Source organism: Aplidium turbinatum, chromosome 14, assembly GCF_918807975.1.
Source record: "Aplidium turbinatum chromosome 14, kaAplTurb1.1, whole genome shotgun sequence".
Taxonomy (NCBI): domain Eukaryota; kingdom Metazoa; phylum Chordata; class Ascidiacea; order Aplousobranchia; family Polyclinidae; genus Aplidium; species Aplidium turbinatum.
In genome coordinates this window covers 1,374,049-1,384,805 of record NC_137485.1, presented here as the reverse complement: position 1 = coordinate 1,384,805, position 10,757 = coordinate 1,374,049, and the positions used below count along the sequence as shown (strand labels likewise).

Sequence of the window (10,757 nt, the reverse complement as noted above, 5' to 3'; positions counted from 1 at the left end):
TCCAATCTATCTTGTTCGGTTATGCCGTCATAATGCATTCTTTATCATGTAATTGAGGAACCGAAGCGATTCAGTGAACGGACAGATTCCAGATTTCTTCAAGTCACTGAAAGTTGAAAGTCACCATTACGTAGTTAGTCATCTGGAAAGTTAGTTCGTCTCATTCTAGTCTTTGTTGCGTGACAAAGCCACAATTGAGTCAAGCGTGATAAGAATTTCCACCTTAAAATATTTTGTTGTGTTCACTTTAGTTTGCAAAAGTTGCAATCCAGAATGTTTCAACTTGCTTGGCAGCGTTTGATAATGTAGCAAGGGTTTAGCTCAGAAAGAAAAGGCCCGTGAGCAGTGCCGGAGGGTCAGATTACATTATTTTTACATTTCATATAAAAAATGTATCTAACAAAAGTGATTAGACATTGTCGTCAAGAGGCAAACGTGACAGGGACTGCACCTGGAAGCCCCTAGCTATGTCATTATGTCTTAATCCTATTATCAAGTTGTTGATTCGAATGCGTATAACTGTGCGAAAAACAATCTGTTTTTTTTTTTGTTACAATTAAACAAGTAATTAAATAAAACAACCATCACAGCTTAAAATTTCAAAACTTATGTAACAACACTTCAAACCTAGCCGTTTTCTTGTGCTGGGCTACGACATAAACTTGCAATGTAAGCAAACTTTATGCTAATCCAATAATTACAGGAGTAGGGCGTTAATGTGATTCTTTAATTCTTATCAAACCACGATGTCTGATGCAGTAACAACTTCCTCCAGTTTGCCATGCTCCACCTACGAATCCTGCCCATCCTGCCCCACTTCCGAATCCTGCCCCACCTCCGAATCCTGCCCCACTTCCGAAATTCCGGCCCATATTCATCCTGGAATCTTTGCTGGGGTTCTAGTCGGAGGCATAGTGGTCTCTGTTATTTGCTCCGTAGCAGTAACTTGTTGGTACATGAAGAGAAACTTGGAGAATGAGAGTCAAAGATCAAGTCAGTCTCATGTTTATGATACCCCCCCAGATGCATTTTTTAATCGGAAACCACCCAACAGATCAGTATCTTCCCCATTAGGGGCAAGTCACGTCAATCAAAACTTTCTCCATTTTTCGGACAAAACTTCACCCAGTGCAAACCAAAGACAGTTTTCCGATGATCCACAGACACAAGACTCCTCAAGACAATTACATGTCTATGACAGTGTCATCGAAGAAGCTTCGGGGTCGTCACAGCAACATGAGGTAAGATTGTGACCGTAACGCAGGCGATGTCTCGGGCTGTCCGAAACGAAAGTTGAATGAAAAGAAATGAAAGGAAGATATTATTCTGAAAATTCTTTAATGAAAATCCTGATTCACAACAAAATGAAACTGCAACAAGTAAATTCCTCAGCAAACAAAATATTGCTAAATTTTAAAAAAATTTAGAAATAGGCTACCTATTTTAAATGGGGAAACTTCTAACCTCTATATTAATAAGAGCGTAGCGTTTGATGGACGAGATTTGCTTTAATTTTAAGAAACTTTTCGGTCTTTTGACTAAATCAAAATCAAAATAATGAGAATTCGAAGTAAAGCTATTCCCTTGGAAATTTAGCCAATACTTCACGGTTCTCGGAAGATTATTATTGAAAAGTTTGATTCAATACAAAACAAATTTGTGATTTTTGTGATATCAAGCCTAATTGTTGAACAACTAGATCAATAAAATGATAAAAATGCCAATAATTTTGTCAACGTTCAAGCATTTGACTGACTGCAGGGCAGATTAACAAACTGAACCGGTCTGGGAATTTAGAAGAAAAACCGACCCACTTTTAACAAAGCAAATTTTGTAGCCTAAACGGCAAGCTGCGATGCTCACTTCATAAGTAATTTTGAAAAAATAGTCTATAAAGGTGAATCATTACTATCATGTTCCTTCCTCGTACTCTTTCGCAACCACCGAGTTCACGACGTTAGTAGTAGTAGATGCATGGTAGAGCAAGTAAATGTACTAACCCTTAGTACGAACTGGTAAGACCCCTCGCTTGGTACGAACCCTAGATCGCATCCTTTGTGGTACGAACCGAAGATAAGGTTGTTTGGTCTGAACTTTGTGGTACGAACTTGTAAGAACGGATGTTATGACGTAGCCACCGGTACGAACGGATGTTATGATGTAGCCACCGGTACTAAGCCTAGTCGGTACGAACGGATGTTATGATGTAGCCACCGGTACTAAGCCTAGTCGGTACGAACTTGTAAGAACGAATGTTATGACGTAATGATATGTAAGAACGACCGGTAAGAACTCTATGAACGAACTTGGTATCGAACCCTCCGACCTAGGACGGGTTCGGTACGAACGAGTGATGCTAATAGGTTATGTATTAAATCTAAGTACGAACTTTAGCTAGAAACTACAAGCTAACATACTCTATGTCTTGGTTTACTTATAAAAAGCAACAAATAAATATTTTTTCGTTTGTGGTCTGTAAAGAGTGATTTTTTTTTTATGTTACATTGCTAATGATCAGTGACCTGGGTTCAATTCCCATGACTGAGGTTGTTTTTAAAGCAATAAAAATGTACAGTTTCATACATTAGATGTCTTGTTGGTCAGTTTGTGTGCATACATAATCACAGTGGTTGGAATGACTACAAGATATAGAAAAGACTTTAAAACATAACCAGCTTATTTTTATTAATTCACAAAGCAACCTTTTAACCTGAAATTAAAACGATATGATATTGAAAAGACTTTAAAACATAACCAGCACATTTTTAGCAATTCACAAAGCAACCTTTTAACCTGAAATTAAAACGATATGATATTGAAAAGACTTTAAAACATAACCAGCACATTTTTAGCAATTCACAAAACAACTTTTTAACCTGAAATTGAAGTTAACAAAGTCATTCTTGATTTAAAATCATTTGTTTAAATTCTATAACTGTAGATACACAGCTGGAGACCACTGCAACAATTTAACTTGTATGTTTACTAGGTCAAACAAAGCTACTCACCACACTCCCTTTGCGGAGTCAGGCAGCCGACCTAATACCTAGTGCAGGACACCATCCTATGATACAGTTGTAATGGGTAAGTTTTCTGCTAGGTTACGTCTGTTTTCACGCGTTTATTTACTTAAAACATTTAATCTGTTTGTTCGAATTCTGGGTCGGTTTGAACGCTCAAGAATTTCAAGCTTGCACATTTCCTGTGTCCCTGTATTGTGCAATTTTAGAATGAGAAAAAATACCTTTGACCCATGAGTTAAATTTCTATTTTCCATTAAAGCAGTTCATTTGTTATTTGAATTAGTCCAGTATGGCTGAGTCTCTAGGAGCTCTGTTTCTTGAAGAATTTAACCAGCTAGAGGCCGCTGTTCAAAATGGTTTGCAAAGGTCAGAAGAGCTTGAAATTGAAGATAATATTCAAAAATCTGTTCGTGAAATTAAGACTCTCATTCAAGTTAAATTTCCTATTCCTAAGAACTCTAATTTATGTAAAGGTTTACTTTTTGTTGAGGGATTTGATTTTGACCTGTTATGTCAAGTCGCGCAGCAGTTGATGTGTAAAAAACCTTTTATTTGTATCAAGGTAGAAGACTTCAAATCACTATTGATATTGTATTGGGATATTGAGTGTTTAAAGTTGTTTTCTGCTCAATCATTTCACTGCGAGCAAGTTATTAAACAACTTAGGTCTGAAGGTTTTTCAATTTCGTTTAAAACAGATCGATTGTGTAATCCACAAAGTTATTTTGAAAAAGTTGTAAAGCAACCGCAATTTTTTAAAAAAATGAATGAAAATTTTGTTTTTTCTAATCAATGTGATGAAATGCAGTTTCAAGCAATTTTCAAGTTTCTAGACAAAAAGTTTTCTTATTCTCCATGAGTTTGTGATGCTAATGTTACCTGTTTGATTTGTATGAGAAGTTTGTAACTTGAAATGTTATGTGATTTTCCTTGTGTTTTATATTATCTGTTTAATTTTAGAAATTAGAAATTAGCTCATTAGAAATTAAATCATATCACCATAAAAAAAACATGTCACAGTCCAGTTCAGTTCAGTTCATCCAGACTGGTCAACCAAGACGTCAAGCTCCAACGTAAGTACTATTTTGACTTTATTTTCAAGTTTATATTACTATATAAATTTATTTAGAGCTTACTGTAAATTTATCATTTCTTTTCGTTTATTTTTATGAAAGGTATTGTATATTCACAGCTACCACATCGACGTGGAGTGGGGGTTGGCCCAGGACGCGGACAAGCTAAAAGAGATAGACATATCTCCAATCTTTATCGCTGCATACTCTGGTTAGTTTTTCTCTCCAACCACTTTAAAGTTGTTTTGTCCAAATCACTTGTTAAATTTTGTGCTTAGTATGTTGTAAAAGTAAACCATGTTTTGAAACCACGTGTAAACTGGGGATATTTCACATCACATTCAAGCTTAAACCAGAATTTTATATCTATTTTTATCTTCATTTCTAGGGTACTTCATCCCATCAAGCCGTCGCTTTAAAACTCGAACAAGTCGACGAGGGGAGATCACGCCGCTGCTGGCCGCCTATCTTGGCGGTCATTTAGAGACATTAATTCTATACATGTGCGATGGCTGGAACACTAGGGACTTTGTCCAACTCGTTAGGGTCATGCCACTAGGGTATGGAGAGCTATTGAGGGAGGCATTGACAAACGCCGGGCTTATCAATTTTGTTTATTAATTACTTAACTGTGTTTTTCGTCGTTGTTGTTTTTGTTTGGTGTGATTTCTTTTTTGTACAGTGGTGTTTGTTTGTACTGCCATTTTCAATTGTGTTCGTTTTGTTTCAGGTTAGTAGGGGTTGATAGGTTATAATATTTTTTAAAATGTATAACTGTGAAATCTGTGGTATTGGATTCAAGTCGAAGAGTGGGAGATGGTTGCACATGCAAAAGCATAGAAACATTCGCTGGTCGTGTCGGTTTTGTGACAAAACGTTCGCCCAACGCGTTTCCAGAAACAGGCATGAATTCAGAATTCACAAGTGAGTTTCATTAATTTTTCCAAAATATCTTTTTTATGCCATTGTCTGACTTTGTTTTTTCGTTTTAGGAAAGGTGGTAGTAGTGATGACAAAGGGGAGTGTTCGAAAACGGGGGAGACTGAGGAACTGCTCAACCCTGAGCTTTGGAGGTATGTTAAAGATTTAATATTTTAGTAATTTTAATTTAGTAAACACAATTAAATTAAGCGACCTATAAGTTTAAAACTATTGATAAAAAAATTAATAAATTACATGACATTCATTACAAACCCTTTCTTGCAGAGATGTGAACTGGCAAGCGGTGAGAGAATTAGAAGAGGATTTGAAAAATCCTAATTTATGGCAGTGAGTATAATAAATAAATCTATCTTTTTATCATATCTTATTTTTATCACATAACTTTAAAATGTTCTGTAGGTCAACCCATAACTTTAAATAAGCAGTTCAACACGTAAATTCACAACAACTTTAACATTGACTAAATAGAGTTATTGTTTGTCATTTTGAAAAGTTTATTTTTTTTACAGAGATATTGAATGGTCACAAGCACAAACCGGCACTGGGTGCGTATTTTCTAAAAGTAAACCACGCTTTTTCTTTGTTCGTTTTTAAGTCACGTGGTAATTATGGAATTTTACATCACGTGCTAACCGCATTTTTTAAGTCACGTGCTAATTATGGAATTTTACATCACGTGCAAACTCAAGTCATGTGCGTCTTTTTTTTTTGGATTAGAACAAAGGATGTGTAATTTTGTTGAAACACTTAATCCCACCTCCAAATGTATCCTGTTGGAGGTTCGAGTGGTAATCCGCATAACATTGCACACTGACCTCCATCTAACACTTTTGTTTGTTCATTTTTTTTCTAGACCACCTTCTAATCAAGACCAACCTCCCAAGGAACAAGACATTCAGTAGGTGCCTACTCATCTTTAATTTGTTTTAGTTGTATACATTATTTACCTAAATAGCCCCACTATACACCACACAGATCAAGCAACACTCCTCTTTTCAAATCAGAATCAGATTTGATATTAATAGACAAGTTGCTAAGTACAGTCAATGGTCTAACTCGAGTTGTTCATGAGTCTTTTTTAATTCCAGGGAATTTCGAAAACAAAATGCTTCCAGCATTCATGCGAAACATTTCACCAAACAGAAAGTGCAAGATCGATTCAACTTTGCTTTGAATGACAATGATTTGGCTTCCAGGAGAGATGAGCTTCGTCATGTGGTGTTTGAGTCGCAACAATCCCAATTCAAAATTAATTATAGTTTTGGTTTCATTTTAAGACATAGAGTGAATAGAACTTTGCGCTTTTGGCATGCCTCTCATGGAAGTGACCTGGTCTTGCGAATTCCACCCCTTATTTCAAATGCCCAAGATTTTGAAGAATTTTTAGACACTTTGATAAATCAAGACATGTTAGAGTACGCACATTTGCAGCGACCAAACTCAAGCTGGGTTGTTGAAGAAGTAACTAATGTGACAATTTTTGTTAGCAAGTTGCCTAATCATACTATTGGTTGTTGTGTAGAATTACCAGATTTCATTGCTAATAAGAATGGAATCCATGCTCTCGTCAAAAGTCAACAATCCCAGCGGTCATATACAGACAATTTATGTTTCTTTCGTTGTTTAGCATTACAAAGTGGTTGCACCTGTGTGAACTTAGAAACAGTTGCTAAACAAAAGTTTCATGCATATTGTTCACGCTTTCATGTTGATCCTATGCAATTTTCAGGAATCTCACTATTTGAGTTGGGTGAAGTTGAAAAGTTTTTTAAAGTTAATATTTGTGTTTACAAACTGGAGATGAAACAACAAGTATTTGCTACTTTAGTGCAAAGGAGTGCAACGCGGTTTTCAGAAACAATGTATTTAAATTTATTTGAAAACCATTTCAGCTTTATCTACAACTTGTCACTTTACTCTAAAACTTTTGTGTGTCAAAAATGTAACAAAATTTGGACCCAAGGGTTTATGTACAACAGGCATTTGAGGACGTGCGAATTTAATGTGAAAAATAAATTTGTAGGAGGAGTTTACAACACACCTCAAAATATTTTTGATCGATTAGAGCAAATCAACATTTACATCCCAAAGTCTGAGAGATTCTATCCATTCAGAGGGGTTTACGATTTTGAATGCTTATTTTTAAATGACCAACTCCCCAACAGATCTGACACAATTCAATGGAAGGCTGAGCATCGGGCATGTTCAGTAAGTGTATCTTCAAATGTACCAGGGTTTGAAAATCCCATATGTTTTGTCGATGAGGGTAATGTAAAAGAACTTGTTGCTAAAAAATTAGACTACTTGGGTCAAATCTCTTCTGCTGCTTATGACATACTTGTTGCAAAGTTTAGCTATGTGTTTGAAGAACTAGAATCTCGTTGCTCATCTGATGAAAAAGATCCTAAAAACAAGCCCATTAAGGAGTTAATTGAACGTTTCGATTCGTATTTAAAAGAGTTACCTGTCCTTGGTTTCAACAGCGGCCGGTACGATTTGAATTTGGTAAAAGGGGAGCTTTTTGAGCAACTCCAAAATGATATTGAGTTTGTAGTGAAAAGAAATAATAATTTCATGTGTGTCAAAACAGACACTTTAAAATTTCTGGACATTATGAATTACATAGCACCAGGTTTTTCTTATGATAAATTTATCAAAGCGTACGAGGTACAACAAACCAAATTCTTTTTTCCGTATGAATGGTTAACTGACTTATCCCAATTGAACCAACCTTTTCTGCCGGCGCACGAATGCTTTTACAGTAGTTTGAAAGGGTGTAACATTACTTCAGAAGAGTATGCTTTATGTCAAAACACTTGGAGAGAGGAGGGTATGGAAACAATGAGGGACTTTTTAGTGTATTACAACAATCTCGATGTCGGGCCTTTTTTAACTGCTGTAGAGAAATGTTTTCAATTTTATAAATCCAAATCTCTTGACATGTTTAAAGATGGGATTTCTGTACCTGGTTTAACTTTGAAATATCTCTTTTCGACCCTTGATTCTGGAGTTAGCTTTACTTTAATTGACCAGAAAAACAAAGACCTTTTTGACTTGTTGAAATCTCAAATAGTAGGTGGACCTTCGATTATTTTTCACAGATACCAAGAAAAGGGTGTGACAAAATTGCGTGAACTAGAATACGGCACAAGTGCCAAAGTGTGTCAATCGATTCTCGGGTTAGATGCTAACGCTTTATACTTGTTTGCATTGTCTCAATTAGCTCCAACAGGACGGTTCATTCGTTACAAAGAGTCAGACGAGTTCAAACCAAAAACATCTCACAAATATGGACATCTTGCAATGGAATGGCTTGAATTTCTTTCTGTACAGGAGGGTCGCCACATTCAACATGCATTTAACAAGGGTGAAGTAAAAGTTGGTAAGCTCTTTGTTGACGGTTTTTGTAAAGAGACTCAAACAATCTACCAGTTCCATGGGTGCTTTTGGCACGGTCATGTCTGCCAGCTCAACATCGATTCTTCAACCGGACTGATGAAAAAGACGAATTCTTGCAGTGGCATCTCGATGGAACAGCTGCGTGAAAACACTGAAAAAAACAACAAGTATTTACATGACTTAGGTTACAGAGTGATTCAAATTTATGAATGTCAATGGCTTGAACAAAAAAAAAGTTACAGTGTAAAACAATTTTTAAAAACCTTGAATGTGCTCAAACCCTTTTACAATATGACCCAAGACTCTTTTCTTTCTGCAATTCTAGAGGATAAGTTGTTTGGGTTGGTCTTGTGTGACATAGAAACACCTGAAGCATTGAAAAGTCATTTTTCTGAATTTTGCCCAGTTTTCAAAAATACTGAAGTCTCTCGTGAAGATATAGGAGAGCACATGCAACAATTTGCTGAACAAAACAGGCTATTGTCTAAACCCAGACGCATGCTGGTGTCAAGTTACTTTGGTTCCAAGCTGTTGTTGATTACCCCTTTGCTAAAATGGTATTTACAGCATGGTCTTGTTGTGACAAAAATCTATGAAGTTATTCAATATCAACCCAACCAGTGCTTTCAGAAATTTGCAGATCAGGTCTCGAGCGCCAGGAGAACTGGAGACATCAATCCAAGCAAGAAAATTTTGGCTGACACTTTCAAACTGTGGGGTAATTCAGCTTATGGTAAGACCATCACAAATAAACAAAAGCATAAAAAAATCAAATTCTGTAATAATGAGACAGTAACAAGTGAAATTAATGAACCATTCTTTCATCACTTGAACCCAATCTCAGAAAATCTTTTTGAAGTAGAGAGTTTCAAGAAAAGTATTAAATTAGATTTACCTCTGCAAATTGGTTTCTTTGTGTATGGGTACGCTAAACTGCGAATGTTAGAGTTCTACTATGACTTTTTGGATAAATTTGTTGACCGCAGAGACTTTCAATGTCTTGAGATGGATACAGATTCTTTGTACTTTGCTTTATCTGCCCAATCTTTAGAAGAGGTGATAAAACCAGAAAAACGTCTTGAGTTCTTCACTACCTACCATTTGTGGTTTCCTTCCATTGCTTGTCCCACCCATCGTGCTGATTTTATTTCTATTAAATGTCGTGGTGGTGAATTTATTCCTCAGGACTGTTGCATTGCACAGCAAAAATTTGATAAACGCACGCCTGGGTTGTTTAAGGAAGAATGGTCAGGAGTTGGTTTTGTAGGTTTATGTTCTAAGACCTACTATTGCTTTGGGTCTTCAAACAAACAAGTTTCAAAAGGGTTGAGTACCACCACAAATAATTTCAACAAAGATTCATATCTCAATGTTTTAAAAACTCACCAGAGTGGGAAAGGGGTCAACGTTTCATTCCGAGTTAAAGACAATAAAATGTTTACATATCAACAAACAAAAAAGGGGTTGGCTTATTTCTACCCCAAACGAATTGTGTGTGCTGATGGAGTGACAACATCACCATTGTCTGTGTAATTTTTCTTTTGCTTTGTCATGTTTGGTTTTCTTAGAAATGTTTTGGTTTTACTCATGGGGCTATTGCATTGTTTCTTGTGTGTTTATTCATGTTTTTGCTTTCAGGCTTTAAGATTATTTTTAAATTACAAAATTGATATGTCAAATCTATTAAGTGATGAGGATTGTATACGGCTGGCGTCCCAACTCCATTATTCCGCCGGATGGTTTGTTCTTGGTGCGCGACTTGGCATTACATTCCCGATTCTTGAAAACATCGAAGAGGATTATCGATATGGTATGTTTGAACCAACCAATAATCAAGTGTGGAGTTGTTAAAATTTCTAACATTTTGTTCCTTTGCAGCATTTGAAAAAAAAATCGCTTTGTTCCGTGCATGGGTTCATCTACGAGGACGCTCCATCCCCGATCTCGTTGCTGCTCTGCGGGAAGCTGAAGTTTCAGTGGATGTTTGGCGTTTCCTGAACAATAAATAAACTGTTATGTATTGATCTCGTTCCATTTGCAACGATGAACCCGTCATTAAAACATCCTTTTACCTGTCTAGTGGCTGGACCTACTCAATCTGGAAAGACTTTCTTTGTTTCTAAGTTAGTACAAAACGCTTCAACAATCATCGAACCTCCGGTTGTAAAAATAATATGGTGTTACTCGGAATGGCAAGTTGCGTATAAACAACTAAAAAATGTTGAATTTATTGAAGGCTTACCACGAATGGAAGATCTTGATGATTCTCAGGCAAAACTTGTTATTATTGACGATCTTATGGGTAGTTTTGAAAAAACAT

The 10,757-nt window shown here is 36.2% G+C and overlaps 2 protein-coding genes across 2 annotated transcripts in view; both read left to right on the top strand.

Annotated features, from left to right (window-relative positions):
- Window positions 1-304: 304 nt before the first annotated feature.
- Window positions 305-10,757, top strand: part of LOC145782746 (uncharacterized) — a 22,978-nt gene continuing 12,525 nt past the window's right edge. Inside the window, exon 1 of the mRNA XM_082594505.1 lies at window positions 305-1,241. Within this exon, the coding sequence (XP_082450631.1) occupies window positions 747-1,241 (495 nt within the window). The 5' untranslated portion in view covers window positions 305-746. The remainder of the gene's footprint in view (window positions 1,242-10,757) is intronic.
- Window positions 4,904-9,970, top strand: LOC145783130 (uncharacterized). Its single transcript, XM_082594912.1, has 6 exons — window positions 4,904-5,020; window positions 5,089-5,169; window positions 5,303-5,365; window positions 5,548-5,583; window positions 5,892-5,936; window positions 6,127-9,970. Exons 1-6 carry the CDS (start codon window positions 4,923-4,925, stop codon window positions 9,968-9,970), a joined length of 4,167 nt encoding a protein of 1,388 aa, XP_082451038.1. The 5' UTR covers window positions 4,904-4,922.